The sequence below is a fragment of the Fulmarus glacialis genome, unplaced genomic scaffold (assembly GCF_000690835.1).
Source record: "Fulmarus glacialis isolate BGI_N327 unplaced genomic scaffold, ASM69083v1 scaffold25706, whole genome shotgun sequence".
In the NCBI taxonomy this organism is placed as follows: domain Eukaryota; kingdom Metazoa; phylum Chordata; class Aves; order Procellariiformes; family Procellariidae; genus Fulmarus; species Fulmarus glacialis.
The window spans coordinates 65,784-87,627 of NW_009220617.1; the positions used below are offsets into that span (position 1 = coordinate 65,784).

General features: G+C 35.8%; 1 protein-coding gene across 2 annotated transcripts in view; it reads left to right on the top strand.

Moving 5' to 3' along the window:
• The window catches only part of EFTUD1 (elongation factor Tu GTP binding domain containing 1), an 82,813-nt gene extending 65,528 nt beyond the window's left edge, over window positions 1-17,285 (top strand). The window contains exons 18-19 of one of the 2 annotated variants that reach the window (XM_009580827.1): window positions 3,503-3,687; window positions 16,731-17,285. In XM_009580827.1, the coding sequence (XP_009579122.1) occupies window positions 3,503-3,687; window positions 16,731-16,919 (374 nt within the window). In that variant the 3' untranslated portion in view covers window positions 16,920-17,285. The remainder of the gene's footprint in view (window positions 1-3,502; window positions 3,688-16,730) is intronic. The other variant, XM_009580828.1, reaches the window with a different exon arrangement.
• Window positions 17,286-21,844: the final 4,559 nt, after the last annotated feature.

Below are 21,844 nucleotides of genomic sequence, written 5' to 3' on the forward strand. Positions count from 1 at the left end.
TAAATGAGTGTAATTTAGGACTCAGACATGCAAGCAAATTAGTCCAGTCTAATGAATGTGGGTTGTGTGGTAATAACCATGGACATGCACTTAGTTAATTACAAACTCATGGGTTTAATTTTTATTATGGAAGTTTAAGCTAATAAAATTTATCCTCATTAGGGGAAGTGAAGAGTATGCATGCTATCCAGTAAGACTTGGCAGTTGACATATGATAAACGACTGGCTTCTGTAACTTTAATTCTTTCAGTTGGTCTTCCATATATTGATACCCAGTTGAGTTTAATATATCTTCATATTACTTGATTGTTTCTAAGATGTTAGCTCCTGAGGAAGCTAGTTCTTTTATGTTAGTTGTCTCGGTATATAAAGCTTTTTCCATCAGACTTTTCTGACATTGAAAATAAACTGAACTGGAGCTGAGGAGCAAGGAGAGAGGAATGCAGAAATGTATTGCAAGCTTATGCATGTCCAGTATAATGGGTTTAGACTTGGGTCACGCATACACCCAATGTTGCCCGGTAGATTATACTTTAAGCATCTCATTCTTATAGTTAGTTCACTAGAAAAATCCATTTTTACACACTCCTGCTTTATGGAAGTTCTATGTAGACTCCCAAAAGCTGAAGAATGTTTTGAACTAGTATCACATGTTTAATTATTATTAGCTTTTGCCTGTTGATATTCCTACCTTTTGAGCTCTTCTTGCCTTCTCTCTTCTGTGTTCTGGAGACTGAAAGCTAGACTGTCTTTTCATTTTGCTGATGTCAGTGAAACTCAGTTGGGAAAGGACTTTACCAGACTCTGTTGTAGCTTTTGGTTTTGGATTTTGATAGCAATTCTTATGTCTTTTTTTTTTTTTAAATAAAGTTATTAAAATCTCAGATCACAGCATTTTAGGGGGCAATTCACATCAATTCATAGTATTGTCTCTGACTCAGTTGTGTAAGTGAAAACATGCAGAATCCAAAACAGAAGAGCAGCTCCTCCTTCCCTGTTTGCAAAGTTTATGGTGACTCCTAGGTTCTTGCAAATGGTGATCCTGTCGTCTTTCCACAGTATTTCTTTCCAGTATGAAGCTTCATTTTTTTTAGTATACAAGGAATACCGAAATTGTTTAGCGTCTTCACTTGACGTACTGAAGTATCCTTCAGTAAAGTGGTGAACAGGACTTAAATAATTTAAGGAGCTAGACTTAATACATCTTTAAAGTGAGCCTATTATGCACAGATGTATTCTGTATGTTGCAGCACCTCGAAGCTGTTTTTGAAGTAGTATCATATTTTCAAAATAACTGTTTTAACTATTTTGAATAGGAAAATCTTATAGTATTTCTTGGTGATTGATGCTGCTAAATCCATTCGACTAATGAGTGTAGGGGTAGAACTAGTACTTCTTCAGTATACTGCAGTCTGCCCATAGTGGTAAAACTGAAGATCTTATATAACTACTTTGTGATAGCATTAACTAAGACAATTCTCCAGACTGCTTGGATGAAATACATGTAGCTAGAAACCATTTAGTAAGCTATAAATTGTCTTCTGGCTTTTATGTTTTCAGAGAATAATCTGCAGTGAATTATGGCCATAAAATATGTGCATCTAAAGTGCTTTGTGATAAATGTTACCTTACTTATCTCATTAATATGTGTGCAAAGTTTTCTAAGTCCTACTTAAAACAATTAGTAAAATAAATATTTTGAATTATAACATTAATAACATATAAAGTGGTTTTGAACTTACTTGCTTTAACAAATGGCTTTAATATATACTGTGTGGTACATATACAGTATATGTACAGTGACCTTGATGTGATGCTCTTTTGCAATGTATATGTTTAAGCTTGCATTTTAAAGCAGTTACTGAATTGTGAGCTGTGCCGAGATATGACCCTTTCATATCTGAGAATTTTCTGGACTCACTGAAATTTCCATAGACTTGAAATTGCTTAGTTATGTTAACAAAGGCTATGCATGCATGGCAGACTCAGTGACTCATCTTCAGAATGCCTTAATCTTTTTTTGATTTTAAATATAGAATCTTAAGTATTTCCTTAATTTCCTCATGAGCAATAAGATGACTATTGTGCATAGTAAAGGTGAAGTTCAGTCACAGGAACAATGAGGAGATCCTGGTAAGGGCACGAACAGATAAAATTATCAGTGAAGATAGAAAGAACACTTCAACCCACATTTTATTAGAGAACTATAAACTCTGAAATGATTGGTGCTGAACTGATGCTTCATTACCTGCATCTGACAGGAAGATTTAACTATACTAGCTGTGTGCTTGTGCTGAATTTCCTGAACAAGGACCAGATTCTCTACTTAAAAAACATAGGCAGATAAACCCACTCCAACATTTCCCCTGGTGGCCCACAAAAGGCTTACAGTATATATGCAAATCAATGTACATGGCTATAGTCTTTAATGATACCTTTCTGTCAAGTCAGAATAGGTGGCATGTATTATGAAGTAATGTATATTTCTATTTCCGTAAGAGTCAGTTTTGCCCAGATGTTTAAAAGGTAGCAGTACACATTCATGTTTTTTCGGTGCAATATAATATAAAATATTTGAACCTCTTAGAAATTGATGCAAACTTGTTCTTCACTACAAGGTCCTTTTAAAGTTAATTTGTACAGCTAATACTTACTAACTATTCACATTTGTAAATGAAGGCATTCCTACAACATTTTTTTAGTTGCATAGTTTTTCTTGTGTTTTTATTATCTTGATCAACACAAATGTATTTGCTAGTTTTTGTCTGTACAATACTTAGCCCATAAGTTTGCAAAAACATTTTGAAAAATTAACTTTATGCGTATTGTAAAGTCGAACATGGGTGTTTTCACAGCTACTTTCATGATATATACACTGTATTTCAATGGATTGAATGTTAATTTGGGAAAGAAAAATAAAAATTATCCATGACTAACTTAAGCCTGAATTAATTAAAAAACTAATTGATCACATTAAACATAATAAATATGTAGTATTTCAGATAAACAAGTTTTCTGTGATTAGAATAGCACTGCAGTATCTGGGACAAGTACCATGTAGGGATATGATGATCCAAACAAATTTCTAAAGGTAGCTAAGATATGACTCCTGAAACACAGTAATATTTCTTACTAATGTTTCTCAAATACTTGGTTGTAAGAAATAAAGCAAGTTAGGTACATAATCTGGCAAACTGCCTTTTAAAAAATAGCCATATGATGGTATAACATGCACCTAGTGCAAGCATTATCTAGATCCATACAGTAGTAATAATTTATTAAATGTTACTCTTATGGTTCTGCACATTGTACTGGCAGAATATGTGGTTTGTTTGAATTTAATGGGTCCACTTAATTGATCCACTTACAGGGAAGAATTTTAGCCAAAGAAATTATGTATTTTACTTAATGCTGAAGTTTCCTAAATAAATATTTATGTATTTCTCTTCATGATGCAGAATATAAATATATTGGTAAGCTCATCAAAATTATCTCTTTGCAGGTCGTGTGTATGCTGTCTTGTCCAAAAGAGAAGGCAGAGTGTTACAGGAGGAAATGAAAGAGGGGACGGATGTGTTTATTATTAAGGCAGTCCTTCCAGTAGCAGAAAGCTTTGGTTTTGCTGATGAAATCAGGAAGAGAACTAGTGGCCTGGCTAGTCCGCAGCTGGTGTTCAGCCACTGGGAGGTAAAAATATCTATTCACTCCATCTGTTTTGGTGATCTATTTCCTGTAGATGTGGCAGACTGCAATAATAAGCGGAAAAGGTTAAGTTTTGGTCAAGACACTTGATTAATTCCTTTTTGAAGTGAAGAGGAAAAAAAGTAGCTTTATATTAGTCTTATTTGCTTTTATAGTTATGCTATTCAGAAACGTATTTGTATTTTGTTTAGATGGGATGCTTTTTTATTTCAATAGAAAGTAAGTCCTTCACAAATGAAACTGATTCTTCATAAATGTGTTTTCCTGAATTTTATGTGCCTTTTTTTAATGAGTTCTCTGGTAAACTTGTTTGGGGAGTGGAAAGAAAAAAACCCAACGTACCACTAATAGAAAATATAACAACAAATCCAATGTACATGAACGTTTACCTTTTAGGGGTTAGCAGGCACCTAGGGGTTTTTTTGTCCTTATGTATTCCAAGTGAACATATATTTTTATGCTTAAAGGCAAAGGGAATAGATTTCGTTCTTTCAAAATTAAGTCTGAACATAGTAAGCGGAGGTGTCCTCAAAATCATTCCCTTTGGTCATCTTCGTCATTAAAGAAATGAAGAGGTGAAAGTGAAGGTGTAAAGGAAGTGTGCAAGTGAGAAAGCTGATAAGGAGTGTCATCAGAGAATGAGCGAGAATGCACTCTCTTTTGTTCCTATGATGTGGATAGTAGATCTTCAAGGAGAAATACAAAAAGCTGTAAATCAGAGTTCTTTGTTCAAGACAAACAAACCTGCATTGTAGGGCTCCTCGGAAGACTCCACTGAAGGAGCTAAAAATGGGTTCAAGGGCAAGAGTCAGTCAGTATAAGCTTTTCACATTAAATTTTTAAAATAACTAAAGTTTAGGTTTTTCTGTTTGTGGGGGTTTTTTTGTTGTTTTTTTTTTTTTAGGTCAAGTGTTCCTTTATTTGGTATTGGGACCATAGAAGCTTTTGTAAATGGATTAGAAGGTCTTTTTTGTTTGTTTGTTTTTGTTTCATCTTCTGATTTATTTTGTGACCTCAAATGTCAAGTCTCTGAGTACAAACAACTACAGATTTTTGAGGGCAGTAGTACTCTATGCAGTTGCCAGCATTGGTCCATTTACCACTGTTTGCCTCCAAAGTACGTGCTGGTTTTTCACGTGGTGTGGACTCTTCCTCATTTCCTGTAGCTAAATTGTCCTAGTAGGTAGTATCTGTTAAATACTTCACTAGCAGTATTTCTTTGTTACTAATTGTTGTAACTGTCTCAGGAATTTTATGTGGATGCTAATGGAAAAGGAGGATCTCTGCAAACCAGCCAAGTCATGTGCTATCAAAAGAGTTGAGAATCCTTTAAACAGTACACTTGGAAAAGTACGTTATGTCTTCCTTGGCAATGGTACCTTACTGGTCTTAGAAAATGCAGTGGACCAGGGACTTATCTCTCCTCTCTCAATATTAATACTGATTCATTTAATCTTCCTGTAGTTAAGTCTGAGAACCGAGGAAGGGAAAACCAGAGCTAAACGGAATGAAAAAGGGGGTGGGGGGGAAGGAAAAAAAAAAAGGCAACCCCCCTTAGATAGTATATGCACGAAAAAATAGATAAAGCAACAATTTTTTGAGTATAGGGATCTAGGTGTAATCCAGTAACAGATTAGGTACCTCGAACCAATGAGTGTTGGCAGTATTGCATACAGTAGTTTTGTCAGTTTTGGATGTTCTCATCTGAAGTGCAGCTGGTGAGGTTTTGTGGCTAAACTGGTCTTTTGTCTGAACGGCCTCTGATATCAGTGCCCTAAAGCAATATCAGTCAGAAGGATGTTAATTCCAGCTAACCATTGTTTTGTGCCAGTTTCTTCAGGATTTGTAGCTACTGTGCTCCAATACTAAGCAAAAACATAAACCCCTTGCCTGTCTAACCTTCCCTTCTGTCGCCAAACCTTGGTGTATATGGTCAGTTTGTCAGATGTTATGAATTTCACATAAGAAAATGTTCACACATAACTATAAATATGCATAGGAGAGGGAGATTTGAACAACTGGCAAAATTTTCTAAAATTGACCCTCAGGAGAGATTATAATTACAGCTAGTATGTTAAATGTAGTGGTAGTAGGAAAAATGATTGTGTAAGCCAGTCACCTTTCTACCTGGCAAATCTGTCAGTGGGGAGGGTTGTTTTTTTGGTCACATTGAAAGTCATGCTCACATATTTTTGTGACAAAATAAGCCTTTTACTAAGCTACTTGCAATGTTGGCTCTGTGCAGCAATGGCAGAGGGAGTGCATTCTACTCTCACATCATCAGCAGAATTGCTAAATAAATAAAATTTTCAGAATCTCTAGTGGTGGTATGACTGAGAAGCCAGAAAAAATGGTTTTGTGTCAGATCACATGAGTAATTTGTAGAGCTTTTCTCTGTTTCTTTTTCTTTCTGTATTCTGCTAAAACCAAAACAAAACCCCCAAGTAAATAAAAAACCCTATCAGGTTTCATCAGGTATTAGGCATGACTTTGACAGTGCTACATTACTGATGAATTATGATGGTATATGTATATACATGATAAACACCAGCATTTTATTTGAATCCCAATTATTTAATGTATCATTGTGTAAGATAGTATGATGTGAACTCTGTCTATGTAATCTTACACTATTTTTTCCTTAGTGCTAAAAATGGAAAGGGAATGCGGTAGCTGCTTGGTTTTGTTTTACATTTCCTATGTTACTGAGTGTATGGTTGCTGCTTTAATTGCATACTATCCAAACCCTTCCATGACATTCTGAATTAATTTTGTGTAAGTGGTGTTTTCTCAGTGTGCTTGGCTTATTAGCAGAATACCTGGGACATGTATTTCTCTACACAGATTCCTTCTAACATGTTGTTATCCCCATTTTGCAGTTAGCGAAATAGACACTTTTTGGTATTTTTAAACTTTTAAACATTTAATCTTACGGAAATCACATGCATAAAGTATGTTTAAAGAAATGAGATTTGAATTAATTTTTTTTAATTATATTTCATTAATATGATTTATAGACTATAAACACAGGAAAAATAAAGCCTACATTTAGCTGGAGCCATTTTGGTCTCTGTGGAAATGAAATTACCATTTTTTTTTTTCTTCAGTTAATGAATGTATTTTGTATAGTTCAGATTTCTCCAGTCCCAAGGGATGGAGCAATACACGTATCGAGGTCTACCTTGTCACATACTCTTTTTATGTTTATTTCTTCTGTCATGCTTATAAAATTTATTCATGCCTGTAGAGGATGGTACCAAATAACCATTAGTGGGAGCTTTCAGTTTGGTCCCAGTTTAAACAAATGAATTTTATAGTCAAGTATTTTCCTTTATAATATCCCTAGGCAATGTTAAGTGTATTGGGTTTACTTGGCCATATTTTCTTAGATTTCAATATTAACTTTCTTATGAATTCTTTGTTTAAAATATGTAACTTTGGGATAATTCTGAACTCCTTGTATTTTTTTTAATCCTTGAATTAATAATACATCTTCAATTAGTGTATTTTGCCTGAGCCTGTTTCCTTTGCTCTCTCTTGATTCTTTGCAGTTGCATCTTTCACTCAGTCATGTCATTTTATCTGAATCATAAGGTTCTTTGAACAAGAAGATATTTGTGATTGCACAATGCCTAGAATAATGGAGCTCTAATCCCATTTGGGAAATCTGTGTTATAGTAAAAAAAATGCATGTGGCTCTATTCAGATGCTGATTGAATTCTCAGCAAGTGCAGAAGTTGTCAAAGACATCTACTAGTTGTAAAGTTGTGAAATGTATAGTATTCCTGTTAACTCGCATCTTTTAAATTGCATAATGATTGGCTATTAGACACACTTTTATTCTTGGGGGGGGCATGGGCGAACTGTAAACGTATGTTCAATCTGAGTTCTTTTTCAGTATCCCTTCTGAGTAGAATAGTGTCTAGAATGTGCTTTAGGGCTCTGGAGAAAGGTAAGAGAAGGACTGCATGTAATAAGTGGTAAGAATATGAGGCATTCTGAATCTGGAAGTTTTATATTCTGAATTTTAATTTGTTCCTTCCAAATTGTAAGCCATTTTACAACTCAGAAGATGAGGGCTTAATATAGAAGTTGCTGGATGAGATTGTTAGGCCTGCATTAAGCAGGAAGCGGACTAAGGTGATGAGAGAGACTCTAAGAATATGTGAATCTATACTAGGTTTGAACTGTAACTTTACATACATCATTGTGCCAGTGACAGGCAGGCATGTAAATTAATTCTAGGAGTAACCTGGAGCCTTTCAAATATGAAAAGCTCATTGTATTGGCCAGGACATCTGAAGCTAATTAAAATAGTAAATAAAAGTAGTGGTGTGGCTTTAATTTTCCCTCTCAATACATGTTTCTTAAGTAATAGGAAAAAATGCAATAGTAGAGCCACACGTCTCCTTTTTTCTTTCCAATTCCTGAATTCCTGTTTGTAGCTACTGACTGAAGTCAAGGCTAAAGCTCAGCTGTCACTGATTGAGACACAAACAAGGGTGATACTCTTGAGCCCAAATAAACTTGTATGAGTTTATTTTATAACTACATGTGTAAATGTTCATTATTACAATATTTATTGGAAGAGGAATTCTCATATCTGACTTCAGGCATGTTAAGGCCTCGGCCATCCCCTTTATATATTGTGAATGGGATCTCTGAATTATGAAATACTTTTGAATGCTTGTTTTACTTTGTAGGGAATCTACACTCCTAATGCATCTCTGTAGGTTAAACATCTAAAGTTTGACTGCATGTTATTCCGTATCCCCTTAAATCTCCTGTCTCTGAAAGAAAATGAAAAGTTATGAATCTGATACTTTTTTGGATTTTTGAAGCTTTTGCAAAATGGCTATGGATACGAAATAAGTGAACTTTTCTGTTGGTTTTATAACTTCCATCTCTCTCACTTGCTGTCTTTTGGGTTTTTTAATTGTCTTTTTGCAAAACCTTGTAATTTACAATCAAGAGCTGTTGAGAGAAAATACTTCTAAGGAATACAGAGAGAAATAAAATGGGGAGGTTTTTTCAAGTTAGTTATGAAGAGAGCAATCTGTTTTCACACTTTCTTTTAAATGCCTTTATAATAGTATATATAATAATCTTGAGAAGGTGATGTATTGCGTTTGTTTGGTACATAAATTGATCTATAGTGATGCAAAGTGGCAGCATTCTGTGAAGCCAAGATTTGACTACAAGGTAGTCAAACAATTGTTAAAAAGGGAGGCTGAAAATTACTTGTTGGGGTTTTTTTCTTTCAGGATGCGTTATAGAGATAACTATTTATAAAATAGGCAAGCTGGTACACAAAGTATTTGGTACAATGTGGAAGTTTGTGTTTTAACAAAATAACTGTGACTTGTTTTTATTTTGAGAACATTTATGTGTAGGTGCTTCTGTAAAATTCTTTAGCATATTGTAGATATTTCTCCTCCCACCCTCTGGCACTTAATCCTCATCCCCAGCATGATGTTTTGTGCAAGTGTTTCAGGTGCTCAGCACTTGCCACAGTCACTCAGTACTCCTAAGCAGGAAAGGAGGTGATATCTGCTTTCCACTATGATGGAATGGGTGCAGCAAAATGGAGAAGCTGAATCTGCAGAGAGAATATTCTCTTCCTTTCTGAATAGGAAGCATTTGGGGCCTGTAAAGACTTACAGAGGAATAAGATACCTATTATGAAAGGGTTTTTAACGGAATAAGACCAGTAAGACCCCATAGTTGGTTAAACAACAACCAAGAAAAGACACAAACTTGTAGAATCTTTCCTTGAGATTTTAAGTTGTGGTTTCTTTCAAGGACAGGCTGAGATCCTGGCTGCTTTGAAAGCAGAATGGCAAAATTAGTAATAAGTATTTACCTATTCTTCACAATTGTATATTGCTGAGCGAAAGTATTTCAGCACTGTAGTACAAAAATCACTTCAAAAATCGTATGCAGACTGCTCTACATTACATGTTATGGCAGCTCCTAGTCATATGCTAGCATCATGGTGTTTTACCTGCGGTTGATGGAAAGCAACTGTTGATGTGGAGATTGTTTTTGAAGTTGCCAAATGTCATCTTGCAACACTGCTCTAGGATCTGTGTGTTCTTTCATATGGAAGTAAGGAATGACTTGGAAAACTACCTCTCTGTACAGGCACTAGCATGGTATGTGTTGGGCGGTAGTGTGGTGCCACACTGCCAGCACTGCTTTCCTGACTCTGTAGCTGCTTGGGTTAAATACAGGAATTAGCCAGTCACTTGCGTGCCTCTCCATTACACTGTGTGTGATACTCAAGGAAGGCCTTACTTACGGAGATAATGGGTCTTTCTGGATTTGAGGTCACAAGAGGAGTGTAATCAAGAAATTAGCCTTTATCTACTTTTGAGATTGTTATCTCCTCCCTGCCCCTGCTCCACATCCCAAAAATGTACGAGGCACTGTTAGAGCCTACCCCACTCCACCTAACCTCAGTCTTACTGGGTACCCTGCATGGTGTTCTCTGTTCTGGAAGCACATTGCCAGTGTCCAGATAGCCTTGCACTGCTTGGTTATGCTCAGCGCAGAAGCACTTTTCCAGGATTACCCAGCATCTTGCAGATAACAGTTTTTCAAGGTCGCATTTCCCATAAACCTCTGCAAAGTTCTGTCTTTTTACCTAAAAGGTAGAGGTAATTTCTGTTTGACAGGGCTGCTTCAGACATCTAAGACATGCATATCAGCTGTACCCTTTTAGTTGCATATTCTGTGCCATTACTAAATGATGGACACCATTTGAACTGTGAATGTTCTTGAAGTATCTTTCTAGCATCAAGTTTTCTAAGGTAGAAAGGATTCTGATACACTGAAGCCTGTATCATCCTTGAAATTGTGAATAATAGTTCTTTTGAAATTTTTTTTGAAAAAAAGCTTCTGGCATAATGTTTTTCCTGGCATGCTAAGGGCTGCCTGTGGTAGTGCCCAATCACGCTGAATTTAGTGGTTCTTGGGATTTCTTATTAAGCAGTTCACAAAGGCCATAATGTTGCTTGCTGGTCTTAAAATCTTCACTGGGGAGTGTAAGAAGACTGCTCTTTCTATTCATGGTCCAACTAAAGTATTTTCCACACTCATGATATTTGGCTCAAAAGAAATTTTCTGTCCTCATCAGGCAGTAAGGACCAGTAGGGGAAATGCTACTAGGAACATGGCTGTGTTCCCAGGTCTGCCTGACCTTTTGGATGAACTAGGCAGATCCCTTCTGTTTGCTTTTGATGCTTCTCTCAACCTTGTTTTGCATAATTAGGCTGCCTTAGGCAGTGACTGTTTCATACCATCATTTTGTGAAATACACTAGACAATGGGACCCAGATCACTATTGGAGCCATCTGGGTGCCGCTGAAATGCAAATAATAAATCATCCTCAAATTAAGGCTTAAAATTCCAAGTCCTCTTGAATTACAAGTGATCTGTTCTAACTCAAATCTTATTGAAAAGTTTGATTAGCTTACATAATCATTTGCAGAATTTAGTACACACTGTATTGTCTTTCAGTATTAACATAGTACACTCATAGTATTTGTATTTTTATGGATTAATTATTACAGGTATTCAGATTATGTCTCTGATAAAGATACAGGCATTTATTGTTTGAATAATTAATGTGTAGGTTGTTAGCCTAAAAGAAAATGACAGCTTTTTGCCTATGCTACTCTGCATGCTGTTACTAAACAAGTCTTATGAGACTTCATTGTTTGGGTGTGTTGGTTTGAATAGTTGTGATATTTAATGAAACATCTTGCTTTAGAATGATTTCTTTTTCTCAAGAATACTCTTGCACTTACAGTGTTTGAAGTAATGTATTCAATTCTTTTGAAATACCTAATCCCAACTGACTTCATTATAAACACTGTTTTATTTATACCTAGAGTGGGCTCATAGTTCTGCAGTGAGCTATGGAACACACTCTTCAGCATGTATTTGACCGGTTTTTTTCTCTTCTTTTAAGTATAATGGGATTCTAGTGATTTGCTTATAGTCATACTTTAAACAAATTATATCACCCAAGACTTTTATAAAGTAGATCCATGAAGATATTGTTAAACAATACTATTAAGGAACATTTCCATCACTTAAGAATTGCATTTGCAATAACAGATTTAAGAATTGCATCGGCTGCTGTGCACTAATTCATTTTACTGTATTGCATTTTCTATGGCTGCATTTAGAGAAAATACTTGCTCTCTAATAGAGTAAATGCTAGTCTAGTGATCCACTACACAAATCTTGATTTAGAATTAACTTTTTAAAAGAAATTGTTTTCAGAAGAGCCATGCGGATGAAGTGTAGAAATATTCGGTTGTGTTAACTAGGAAGCAGTAGCTGTCTTGCTGCTCTGTTGTGCGTACTTTGGAGGAGTAATCATGTGTTCATTCTGGGCTGTTTGCAGTTAAGGCTGCTGTTGTCCCCATCAGATTATTCTGGTGTTGAATAATAAATAAGCATAGGCCAGTGACTAGTTTATGCTGTTAGAAAGAAAAATTCCCAAGTCCTAGCAAATGTTCCTGAAGAAAAGATACGCTGAATTTTCTAGTTGTCAAATCACACACAGTGTGGTGGTATTTTAAAATATACTTTACCATAATGCTAACAGTACCATCACGTCATTGGTTTTACAGTGTCTTTCTCCTAATGTTGGTTCCTCTTGACATCTTTTGTCTGCTAAACTTGGGGTATAAACAGTTTGGCTGTGATAATTTTCTTGTCACCCCTGCTCAGTGGTTGCCAGACACACATGGCACACAGGCAGAATGAGAGAAAGGCAGATGGAGGACCTTTGGTAGAAGGTTAACTGAATTGCTTGATTCACTTAAAGATTTTCAGCTGTGAAAGGCATGATATTTTGAATTTCCAGTTCTGTTTTGATTATAAAGTTTTTGTTTAGGAGGGTAACTTTTTGAAAAAGCACTGTTAAGATGCTATCACATTTCTGTTTTAAAAATAAATCTTAGGCTATTTGTTTTAGTTTTGTACTGAAAAATTAGTATGTGGAAACACCTAAATAATTTTAAATTAAAAGTGACATGCAACATAGAATAATAACATTTGTGGGTGTCTTTTCTGCTTTGATCCTGTGGATCTTCCAGGATCCACAGTAAATGCCCCCTGTTAAATGGCTACATCGTATTCCAGAAGGATTGGTCCATTTAGAATCTAATTAATCATTTAGGACTTCATCCAGAGAAAAACTCACTTTCTGTCACAGATTCCAGAGCCATCCCTGTGTGGTTCCCATGAATACAAACAATAGCTCAGGGTCTAAAAAGCTTCTCAGCTCTGATTCCAGGAAACCCAGACCCACCATTCTGACAGCTACTATTGTAAGCAAATTGATGACAATGCTGTTGGACCATTATACGGAAACGTTTTTTTTTCCTTTTGCTTTTACAGAGTAAAAGTATTTACAGAGTGTGGGGAATGATGGATGCCACCTGCTATATGCATTTGCTTTGATTCATTAATACGATGTGAATGGAAGAGGGACAGTCTAGTCTGTGCCCTCACCTTTACTTAAGGAATCAGAACTTTTAAAAAAGAAAACTTCATACTTTTTTTGTATCGCTGTGTCAGTAACACCTCTGCGTAGTTATATTAGGGTTACATTAACATGACTATTTGCTGACTTCTTAAAGGAGATGCACAGCTGATGCCCCAAGTTCCAGCTGACTCAGTAGATCTGGCTTGCTCTTTCTCATTACTTACCGTGGTGGTAATACAAGTAGTGTGTTCTAATTAACCTCATCTTTTGCAGTATGTCTGCACTATTCAGATAGGTATGATCCTCTAACAGAAATTTTCAGATGCCACCATAACTTGCCCTAGAAGGAGTATGTAGTGCCTGAATTATTTAGGCAGGTTGAGAAGCAAAGCTAGCCCCTGAGGGTACTGAGGTGGCCTTTGAAACCTAATTTATGTCTCTACAGTGCTGCTCTGCATCATGTAGCAGTACAAGGTTCACTCAGGATTCTGTAGCCCCATGCTGCAGTAGGTTTGCAGGTTTACCCTTGCTGGCTACTAACTTGCTGGCTACTAAATACTAAATAGTACATACATTTGAGCCTCCTGTTATGTCGGCTTTCCTGAGAGCTAGAGATACCTGTTGAAGCATAAAGAATTATTATTGGTGGAAAAAGTATTCAGTGCAAAACTTCAGTTAATGTTAGCAGAACAAGTCTTTCATAAATTATTGAAAGAGCCAGTCTGTCAAACCTGGGGATTTTCATAAGCATCCATCACTACGGTATCTAAATATTTACAGGTAGATTAGATCTGTAAGTTCAATTTTGTATACTTTTGGATTCCTCTGTTGTATTCATTCTTCAAGAACCACTGTTTCACTGTTTTTCTCTGGGCATAACTTCTGGGGGTTAGATTTCTTGCTAATGTAAAAAAAACTTCATCAAAGGCAATAGTAACAGCCTTTTAAGTTATCATCATTTGTAGCTGTATAATCTCCCTCAGCAGTACGGTCTGGAGTAAATCCATTGAGCATGAATCACCTTTTCTTACTCGTGTGTTCTTGGACTTTGAAATTTTTGTTTGTTCAGCTCTTTAGGCAGATCATGAATGGGGAAGTCCCTGGTGTTTTTCCATCATTAAGGTGTTCAGTATGAACATCACTACAACTCCATCAAGTCAACATGCAAATTTTGCCCAAAAGTTGGAAAAAACCCAGTAGTCTTCACTGCCCCTTTTCTTTATTTCTAGTGCATAAAATAGTGGTAAAACTTTCAAGCCCTCCAAGACTGAGGACCATTCTTTTTTTATTGATGTAAGCTGTCAAGGAATCACCTTTAGGTTTCTAGGCATTGGTTATAAGGCCCTGTACAAGACATCAGAATGGGTATGACTCAGGCAGATTCTTCTATGGTTAGACAGTCCTTACTTTTATGTTAAAAATAAATGTAGAAACATTTGGAAAGCTAAGTTTCATACTGTTCATTTCTGAGCTCTGCTTGCTTTTGGTTTTCAGCCAGACAACCCTATGCATAGTCATTTCCCATCTAAATAATTGAGATTGGATGTCACTTTCAGCACATAAGTAATATTCCATTTAATGTACCAGGACTATGTATACACTTAACTGTAACAAAGTAGAACTATTTTTGTTGGTTTAGGGGCTTAACATACTATTTTGCAGGATTGAACCTACAATGTTACCTAATACAAAATAACCATCTTCTGCCAGAGTAATTTTCCTAACTCCCCATAAAGTGTAATTTGTTTGATTGTGTTAGGTGTTACTTAACACGAAGTATTAAATTAGGACTTTACAATTGTTGGTGTTTCTGGGGAAAATTGTCCATCTTAAGCCATCATTTTTTAATTCCTGTTCTTGCTAGTTTGTGTAACTTAAATAAGCTTTAAGAAATTTTGCTTGGTTTGAAATATCATATGGCAATTAAAAGTATTTGTCAGAAGAAAAAATTTATAACACTAGAAGAGGTTTATAATGCTAAGCTGAAATTGGTAGTTTAGGGAAGTTTGTTCCCTCCTTGTCAGTTATTAATGTTAGTGCTAATACTATATATTTCAGAAATTATTATAGAGTGATGTCCTCAATTATTGTCATAACTATCATGATTCTTACAGTAACTAATACTTGCCTGCACTCCTTTTTCCGTAAGGATTTTGTTTAAGAAATGGATACGGTATTACCTTTGGTTTTTTTAGTAAAAATATATTACTTGTAACTGCATCTTGTGAGGAAATCTACAATCATTTAAGTGAAATAAGTATTTTTGAAATTTGCAACAGAACCTGAGTAACATAGTACGGTCAATTTTATTGCCTTTCTAATGCTCACATTTAGCATTCTTGGAAGGTGATCTTGTTATTTTTCACTAAGTTCCTTAATGCTCATTAACCACAGTATTTTTTACTATGTTTTATGGTTAATTGTCCACTAACAGGAAGGAAAGTTAAATCGCAGAACTATAATCCTATACAATTTTGGTTGGTCACCCAGACATCAGTTCACTAGGGAGCATTTCCCAGATTTGATTACACATCCGCATTACATGAGCTTAAGACTTGATATCACTCTTAATGACTTAGGAATAATTTCTGGTGCCTGCAACAGTTTAACATATGAGTGGAAGTGAGGTGGATTCTTAGGAGCTTAGACCTGAAAGGGGGTCCTCCTTTTTCTTTAGGTCTTAAAACATTTAGTTGGAAGCCTAATACTTCTTAAAGTAATATGAGAGTCACTAACAGTAACGGAATAAATTGTATTTTTGACTAACTAGTTAAGCATTAAGCCTAGAATTTGTGTGAACTCTACATAGTCCAAAGGTAGAGAGTAAATATCTCTTTAGACTTTCTTGGGGAATTAAAAATGTTGTAGCTTTGCTGTCCAGGATGAAATGAGGAAAGGTTTTAAAAACTTTGTAAGATAACTACATCTTTGGCATACTGTCTATGGTAGTCTGAGAAGTGCGGGGTATATAGGATGAACTGGGGATAAAGGCACGTCCAGTTATTCTCTGATCGTGTTAGATCTGAAATCTTCTAGAGGAGGGCCCCAGAGATATTAAGCTGGAAAAACAGCTCTACTAAATATGTTAGCACCAGAAACAAAGATTTTTAAACCATCTGTCCAACTCATAGGGATTGAAGAACATAGGGCACAGAAATGAGCAGAAACCTTTAGTTCTTACAAATTCTGATAAAATCATACTCTAAATAAGGAATTCCTTCTTGAAGACTGAGAATTTTCTGAACGTTATTTGGCATTGTTTGCTGACTGGCAATTAAATTTGCTTGAAAAAAAAATTCGTATGCAGATAAATGCAACTGAATTTGAAAAGCTATTGTGGCCTTCTTACGCCAAATGCTACATAGTGTATCTTAACTCTTGTTTTCTGCTTAAATACCTAATTGCAGGCTTTCCAGAAAACTGTTATCTGCTCTACTTTCATACTGCTTTATTTCAGAGATTGATTACCTGAAATGTACTAATAAAGCTTTGTACTACTGTTTTTTTTTTCCCCTTTTTATAGATCATTTCAAGTGACCCATTCTGGGTACCAACCACTGAGGAAGAATATTTGCACTTTGGGGAAAAGGCAGACTCAGAGAACCAGGCCCGCAAGTACATGAATGCAGTAAGAAAGCGAAAGGGACTTTATGTAGAAGAAAAAATTGTGGAGCATGCTGAAAAGCAAAGAACTCTCAGTAGAAATAAGTAGCTATGTCTGCTTCCTTTTTCTTCTAACTCAGCTGAGTACAGGTGGATTATTTTCTATGCAGCAGATTCAAAATTTCATCTGGACTTTGTTCTTTGACACCACTTTTCTTATATGCTATAATGTCTATGGCTTATGTTTTAATAAATTTAAGCCTTTCCAACTTTTATACAGAAAAAATAGTTTATTTATTTAAATAAAATATGGGCATATTCATTGCAATTGGTCTCAATTTGTAAAACTTAACTGCCCTATTGAACTTCCTGTCACAGGATTAGGAACTCCTTTGTTTCTTTCTGATTTATCAGATGTAATTACAGTTAGAGCTCGTTAGCTAGTTTGTTGCAAATAAACTATGCGCTGAATTTAGCTCCTTAATGTTACTGACTCTGTTTTTTAAATTTGTTTTAATTTCTGCAATGTATTTGTTACTCACCAGTACTTTCCATAGTTACCTGTATGCAAATAGATGTAAGCCTATTAGGGGTTTCTAAACTATTTGATTTACTCTGTTCCTCATGTAAGCAGTCATCTAAATCAGTAATGTATCGTCTTTAAATCAGAGAGCAGAAATAGCACATGTGGAAGACTAAGCACTGCAGACCAACCAAGATTTGTCTTTTTTGCCTCTTTAGAACACATCTTATTAAAAAGTTCGTATGATTATCCTAAGCTGGGAGCTAGGCACACAGCTACCTCTGCCAATCCTGTGAGTGTTTACAGACTCTTGCAGAAATTTCTACCCATTCAGCCTGTCGTCTTGAATTCAGTGAAGGGAAACACTTGCAAAAATATACAAAATGTCTTGCTGTTTGCAGGTGTCTGGGATGCAGAAGGCTCCAAAATGATTCAGACCAAGACTAACAGGAAAAAAGTCCTCACAGGGCGTAAGTTTTAGTTAAGAAAAATTGAAACCTTGGGTAGAAGAGAAACATGATGCATTAATTATCTTCACATTTGGCTTCTTAGATTTGTAAAAGGAAAGGACAAGAATTCTAGAAGGTTAAGACTGAATAGATAGGTGTCCTTGAAGAGTTTCTGATATTTAGTTAAATGAATGGGAAATAAGTCCTTAAATCTTGTACCAGCTGACTTTCTGCTACCTTTTGTCTTTGTTAATTGCAAAGAGTTCTGTTTCAGATAACCATGCAAATGGGTTGTCCTTTTCTTTCCAGAATATAACCATTTCTTTAATTTGCGATTGCCTTGTACACCTTTAGCACCTACTTGGTCTTTCTGAATAAATATTCTGAGTGTGTCAATTAATGCAGCATGCAGAATTTACTCATATCAGTTTTGGTCCTTATGGGAAAGAAAACTGTTACTTGTTTCACAAGTAGAATGATTTTGAATGCTTAACTTTTATTTTAAATAGCAGCCTTTTCTTTTCCAGCTTGTTTGCTTTCACTATGGAAATGTTTCCTTTTAAGACTGTATGTATGAAATATTCAAGCAAATGAAATATTTGCCTTCCTTAGAAAGTTGTTCCATAAATTGCTGTTGTTTTGCAAGGGGTGTCTGCACAGCAGCTCTGCTAGAGCTTGTACAAACATACTACATAGTTTGGGCACTGCCAGCTGGTATAGCCATGGAAGGCTAGTAACTTACTGCAGCCTGCAAAAAACAGCCAAGACATAAATGTTTATAATGAGATCTTAGCTAATACAGCTACCCTGCTAGCTGAATGAAAGGTAGAGTTAGGGATGTCTGGTCTGCAGTCACAAAGGTGCTTGAATAGGTGACGTAGAGGTGGACAGGTTGCATGATTGTTAACAGTAATCTGCTATACTTGAGTAAGCAGAAAGAGCATTAACATAGTTTTTAAAAGATTTAACAATAGCATTCATATTTTGTTATGGCATATTTTCAGATTGCATCTCAAACAGCATAAAGATGATAGTTCAGGATGTTGCAACACTATTATTTGTGAAGAGCACTAACTAGCAGAAGAAAAAGCAACCTGCAAGAAGTGCTAGCAGCAATATTTGAGATCTGTTTTCTTTAGTAACAGCTACTAGTAGGATGAGAATCTAATTGCTTATGTGCCATGAATCTCTAACCATTTTTCTCTGGATTATTCAAAAGTAACTTGAGGTAGCTGTTTTTCCCCAGTTTTGTTACACATACATAACAATATGACATAATTTTGGAAAATCTGCAAAGCGGGATAAATAACTTGCTGATGGAGCAAGCCATGGAAATATTTAATTGAGAGCTAGCCATTATATAATTTCATTTTCCATTACTAGCTTTATTGCTAAATATAATATATGTTTAAAATAAGCATACACAGATTTTAAAATATTTTATATGTGTAAATGTTCACATTTACACTTTTAACTTTTCTAAAAACTATGCACTCAATTGATTTGGCTCTACTGGCTTTAATAGAATCAAGGCTCCTTACAATTGATAATGTATAAAAACAACAATCAGCTTCTGTGTGGTAATATTTATTAGAGAATGATAACTATTCACTGCACAAGCCATATGATAATCCAGATGGTTCTACTTTGTACAAAGGAAAAACAAAAATAGGAGCTAGATTTCCCTAGAGAAGAATCAAGAGCAAGCAGTGGCCAGCAAGCCCCTTTCTCTTGTCTCTGGCCACACTTCTTTTATCTTCTTGTTTTATTTTCTCAAACACTAATAATCTTAGGTGATTCGCCTTTTTTTTCCCCACATTTTTTTTCTTTCTTTCAACAAACTTCACTTATATTTTAAAGCAGGAGTCCAAAAGAGAAATCAAAGTAGAACTGGAATCTGTGCTGTATTTTCTTTCCTACCCCTCTTTCCATGTTAGTTTAGGACTTCAGCTGCAGCCTCAGTATTACAATTGATGAGGACAGAGACACCAGAGAAGCACAATATTTCTGTACCAAAACACGTAGTTTCCAGATTAGGTCTGAATACAATCTCTTGACTCCCGACTAACCTTAGGAACTAAGTCTTCTTGTTTGAGACACTAATATTTGGAAGCTTATTCTGTGGGAAATAGAGCCTGTCACTCCTTTATAAAGTCAGCTGCCGTGCTAACAAGAAGAGAGAAACATGCAACTTTTGAACTTTATGGTGTACTTCTGATAAAAGACCATTTAGATCATGGAAGAGTAGCTTTGGCTGTAAGTGATTTTGGAATGCTTTATTAAATTGAATACTTCCTCTGATAGCAGAGGAGTCCTGGCAAAGTTCTTGGACTCCAAATGGCCATTGTTTTGAGTTGAAACTTTAACAATTTGGGGTTTGTTAAGCAATCACAATTATAAATGTCCTTTACATTTCTCACAGTGCACGGTAGAACCTTCTGCTTTTCTGTGCGTGGTGTTAGGTTATGAATATATGGAGAAAGCCATAATAAGTCTATAGGAAGGTTGTGAGCTGCACAGTTCAAGTACCTTGCAATCTTCTTGAGTAGTCCTTCCAATAGCATAAGAGGGGAGAGGTGGGTCAAGTCAGGCATTTCAGCAGATGGCAAATAAGCAACAAGATTCCTGTCATGAAAAGCTGTGGGCAGCAAAATTCTTCAATGCTGCTTGAGGAATCTTTAGTTGATCTTTCAGACAGCCAGATTAAAAGGGAACCTTAAACTAATGAGCTTAGTACAGCTAGGCCTGGAATATTGCCATGCCTGAGAAAAATCACGGTCTTGTGGGTGCAAGGAGTCACCTGTTTGTGCAACTACTAGAGACCCATGAGGATGAAAGAACCTCAGGTTTTGCTAAGTGCTTGCTTGTTCTTTTGTTTCCACAGACTGGGTGAGGGGAATAAATGTCTCCAGTATAAATGAGAAACTTACTTTACACAGGAGGTAAATACACTGTACTTAGCAATTCTGGGAGTAAAACAGCACTCTTGATTAGAGAGGTGTTCCTCAAATATATCTGTCTGAAACTTTTTTCATTTATAAACCTACTGCCAAACAAGTACCTTTTACAGATGAGACAACTTGAAGAATCAAAGCTTGCAGATCTGCTTAAAACCTTCCACAGTGTGACTTGGCAGCAGAACTTGTACTGGGAATTCAGGTGACTTTTCTCCTGGCCCTGATCGTATCAGCCTAAATTCTTTGGGCAAGGTATCTTGAGGTTTTTCTTCTTCTATTAGGGTTTCTCCTTTCTAACTTCAGTTTGGTTCAAAATGCTGTGTAGACTTTTCTGTGCTTCTTCCTAGTTTCCTTTGGAAGCAGAAATAGGAGTAGAAGAGCATGTGGAGGAGAGGATGTGAATGAGCTGGATTATTTTGTCAGCACCATTTTTTTTAATGCTTGGTTTGAATTCTCACATAGCTTCTGATTCATTTTGATTCTTGTTCATACCAGACTGCCTGTGAAAACTCAAGAGTTGAAACTAGGAAAGGGAGTATAGTTTTCTTTGTTGCATCATGTATAGGATAAGGACAGTTAACAAAATAGTGATAAGGTCTTTTTAGTACCTGTTGTGATGTTGACACATAATCCTTTGGTATTCACAAAATGTTTTGAAATCTTTCCCTGGAGGGTGTTAAATGTTGTTAATTTTTTTTTTACTGCTTACTACTAGATCCCCACTTACAGGATGCCTATAAGAAACTTCCATCAACTGACTTTAGTTCTGATACGTAAAATCCGTGGAAATGAAACCAATTCTGAAACGTGATTTTTAAAGATCAAATATTTACATAAAATATCCAGATAGTAAATGTTCTTTTAATACTGTAATTTGAGGGGGTTTGCATTGTTGTTATTCTCTTAGCTAAACTTTTCTATGGATCTAAAAGCCTTTTAATAAAATTTGTGTATAACATAGGTTATTTACAGGAAAAGTGACCTGAAAACAAATGTTTTAAGCTAAGAAGTATTTTAAAAAGCATGGATGCACCAAAGCTTTCAATTTCAGACAGGAATACTTTCTTCCTGTATTTCATCCCACTGCCACCCCCCCACCCCCACC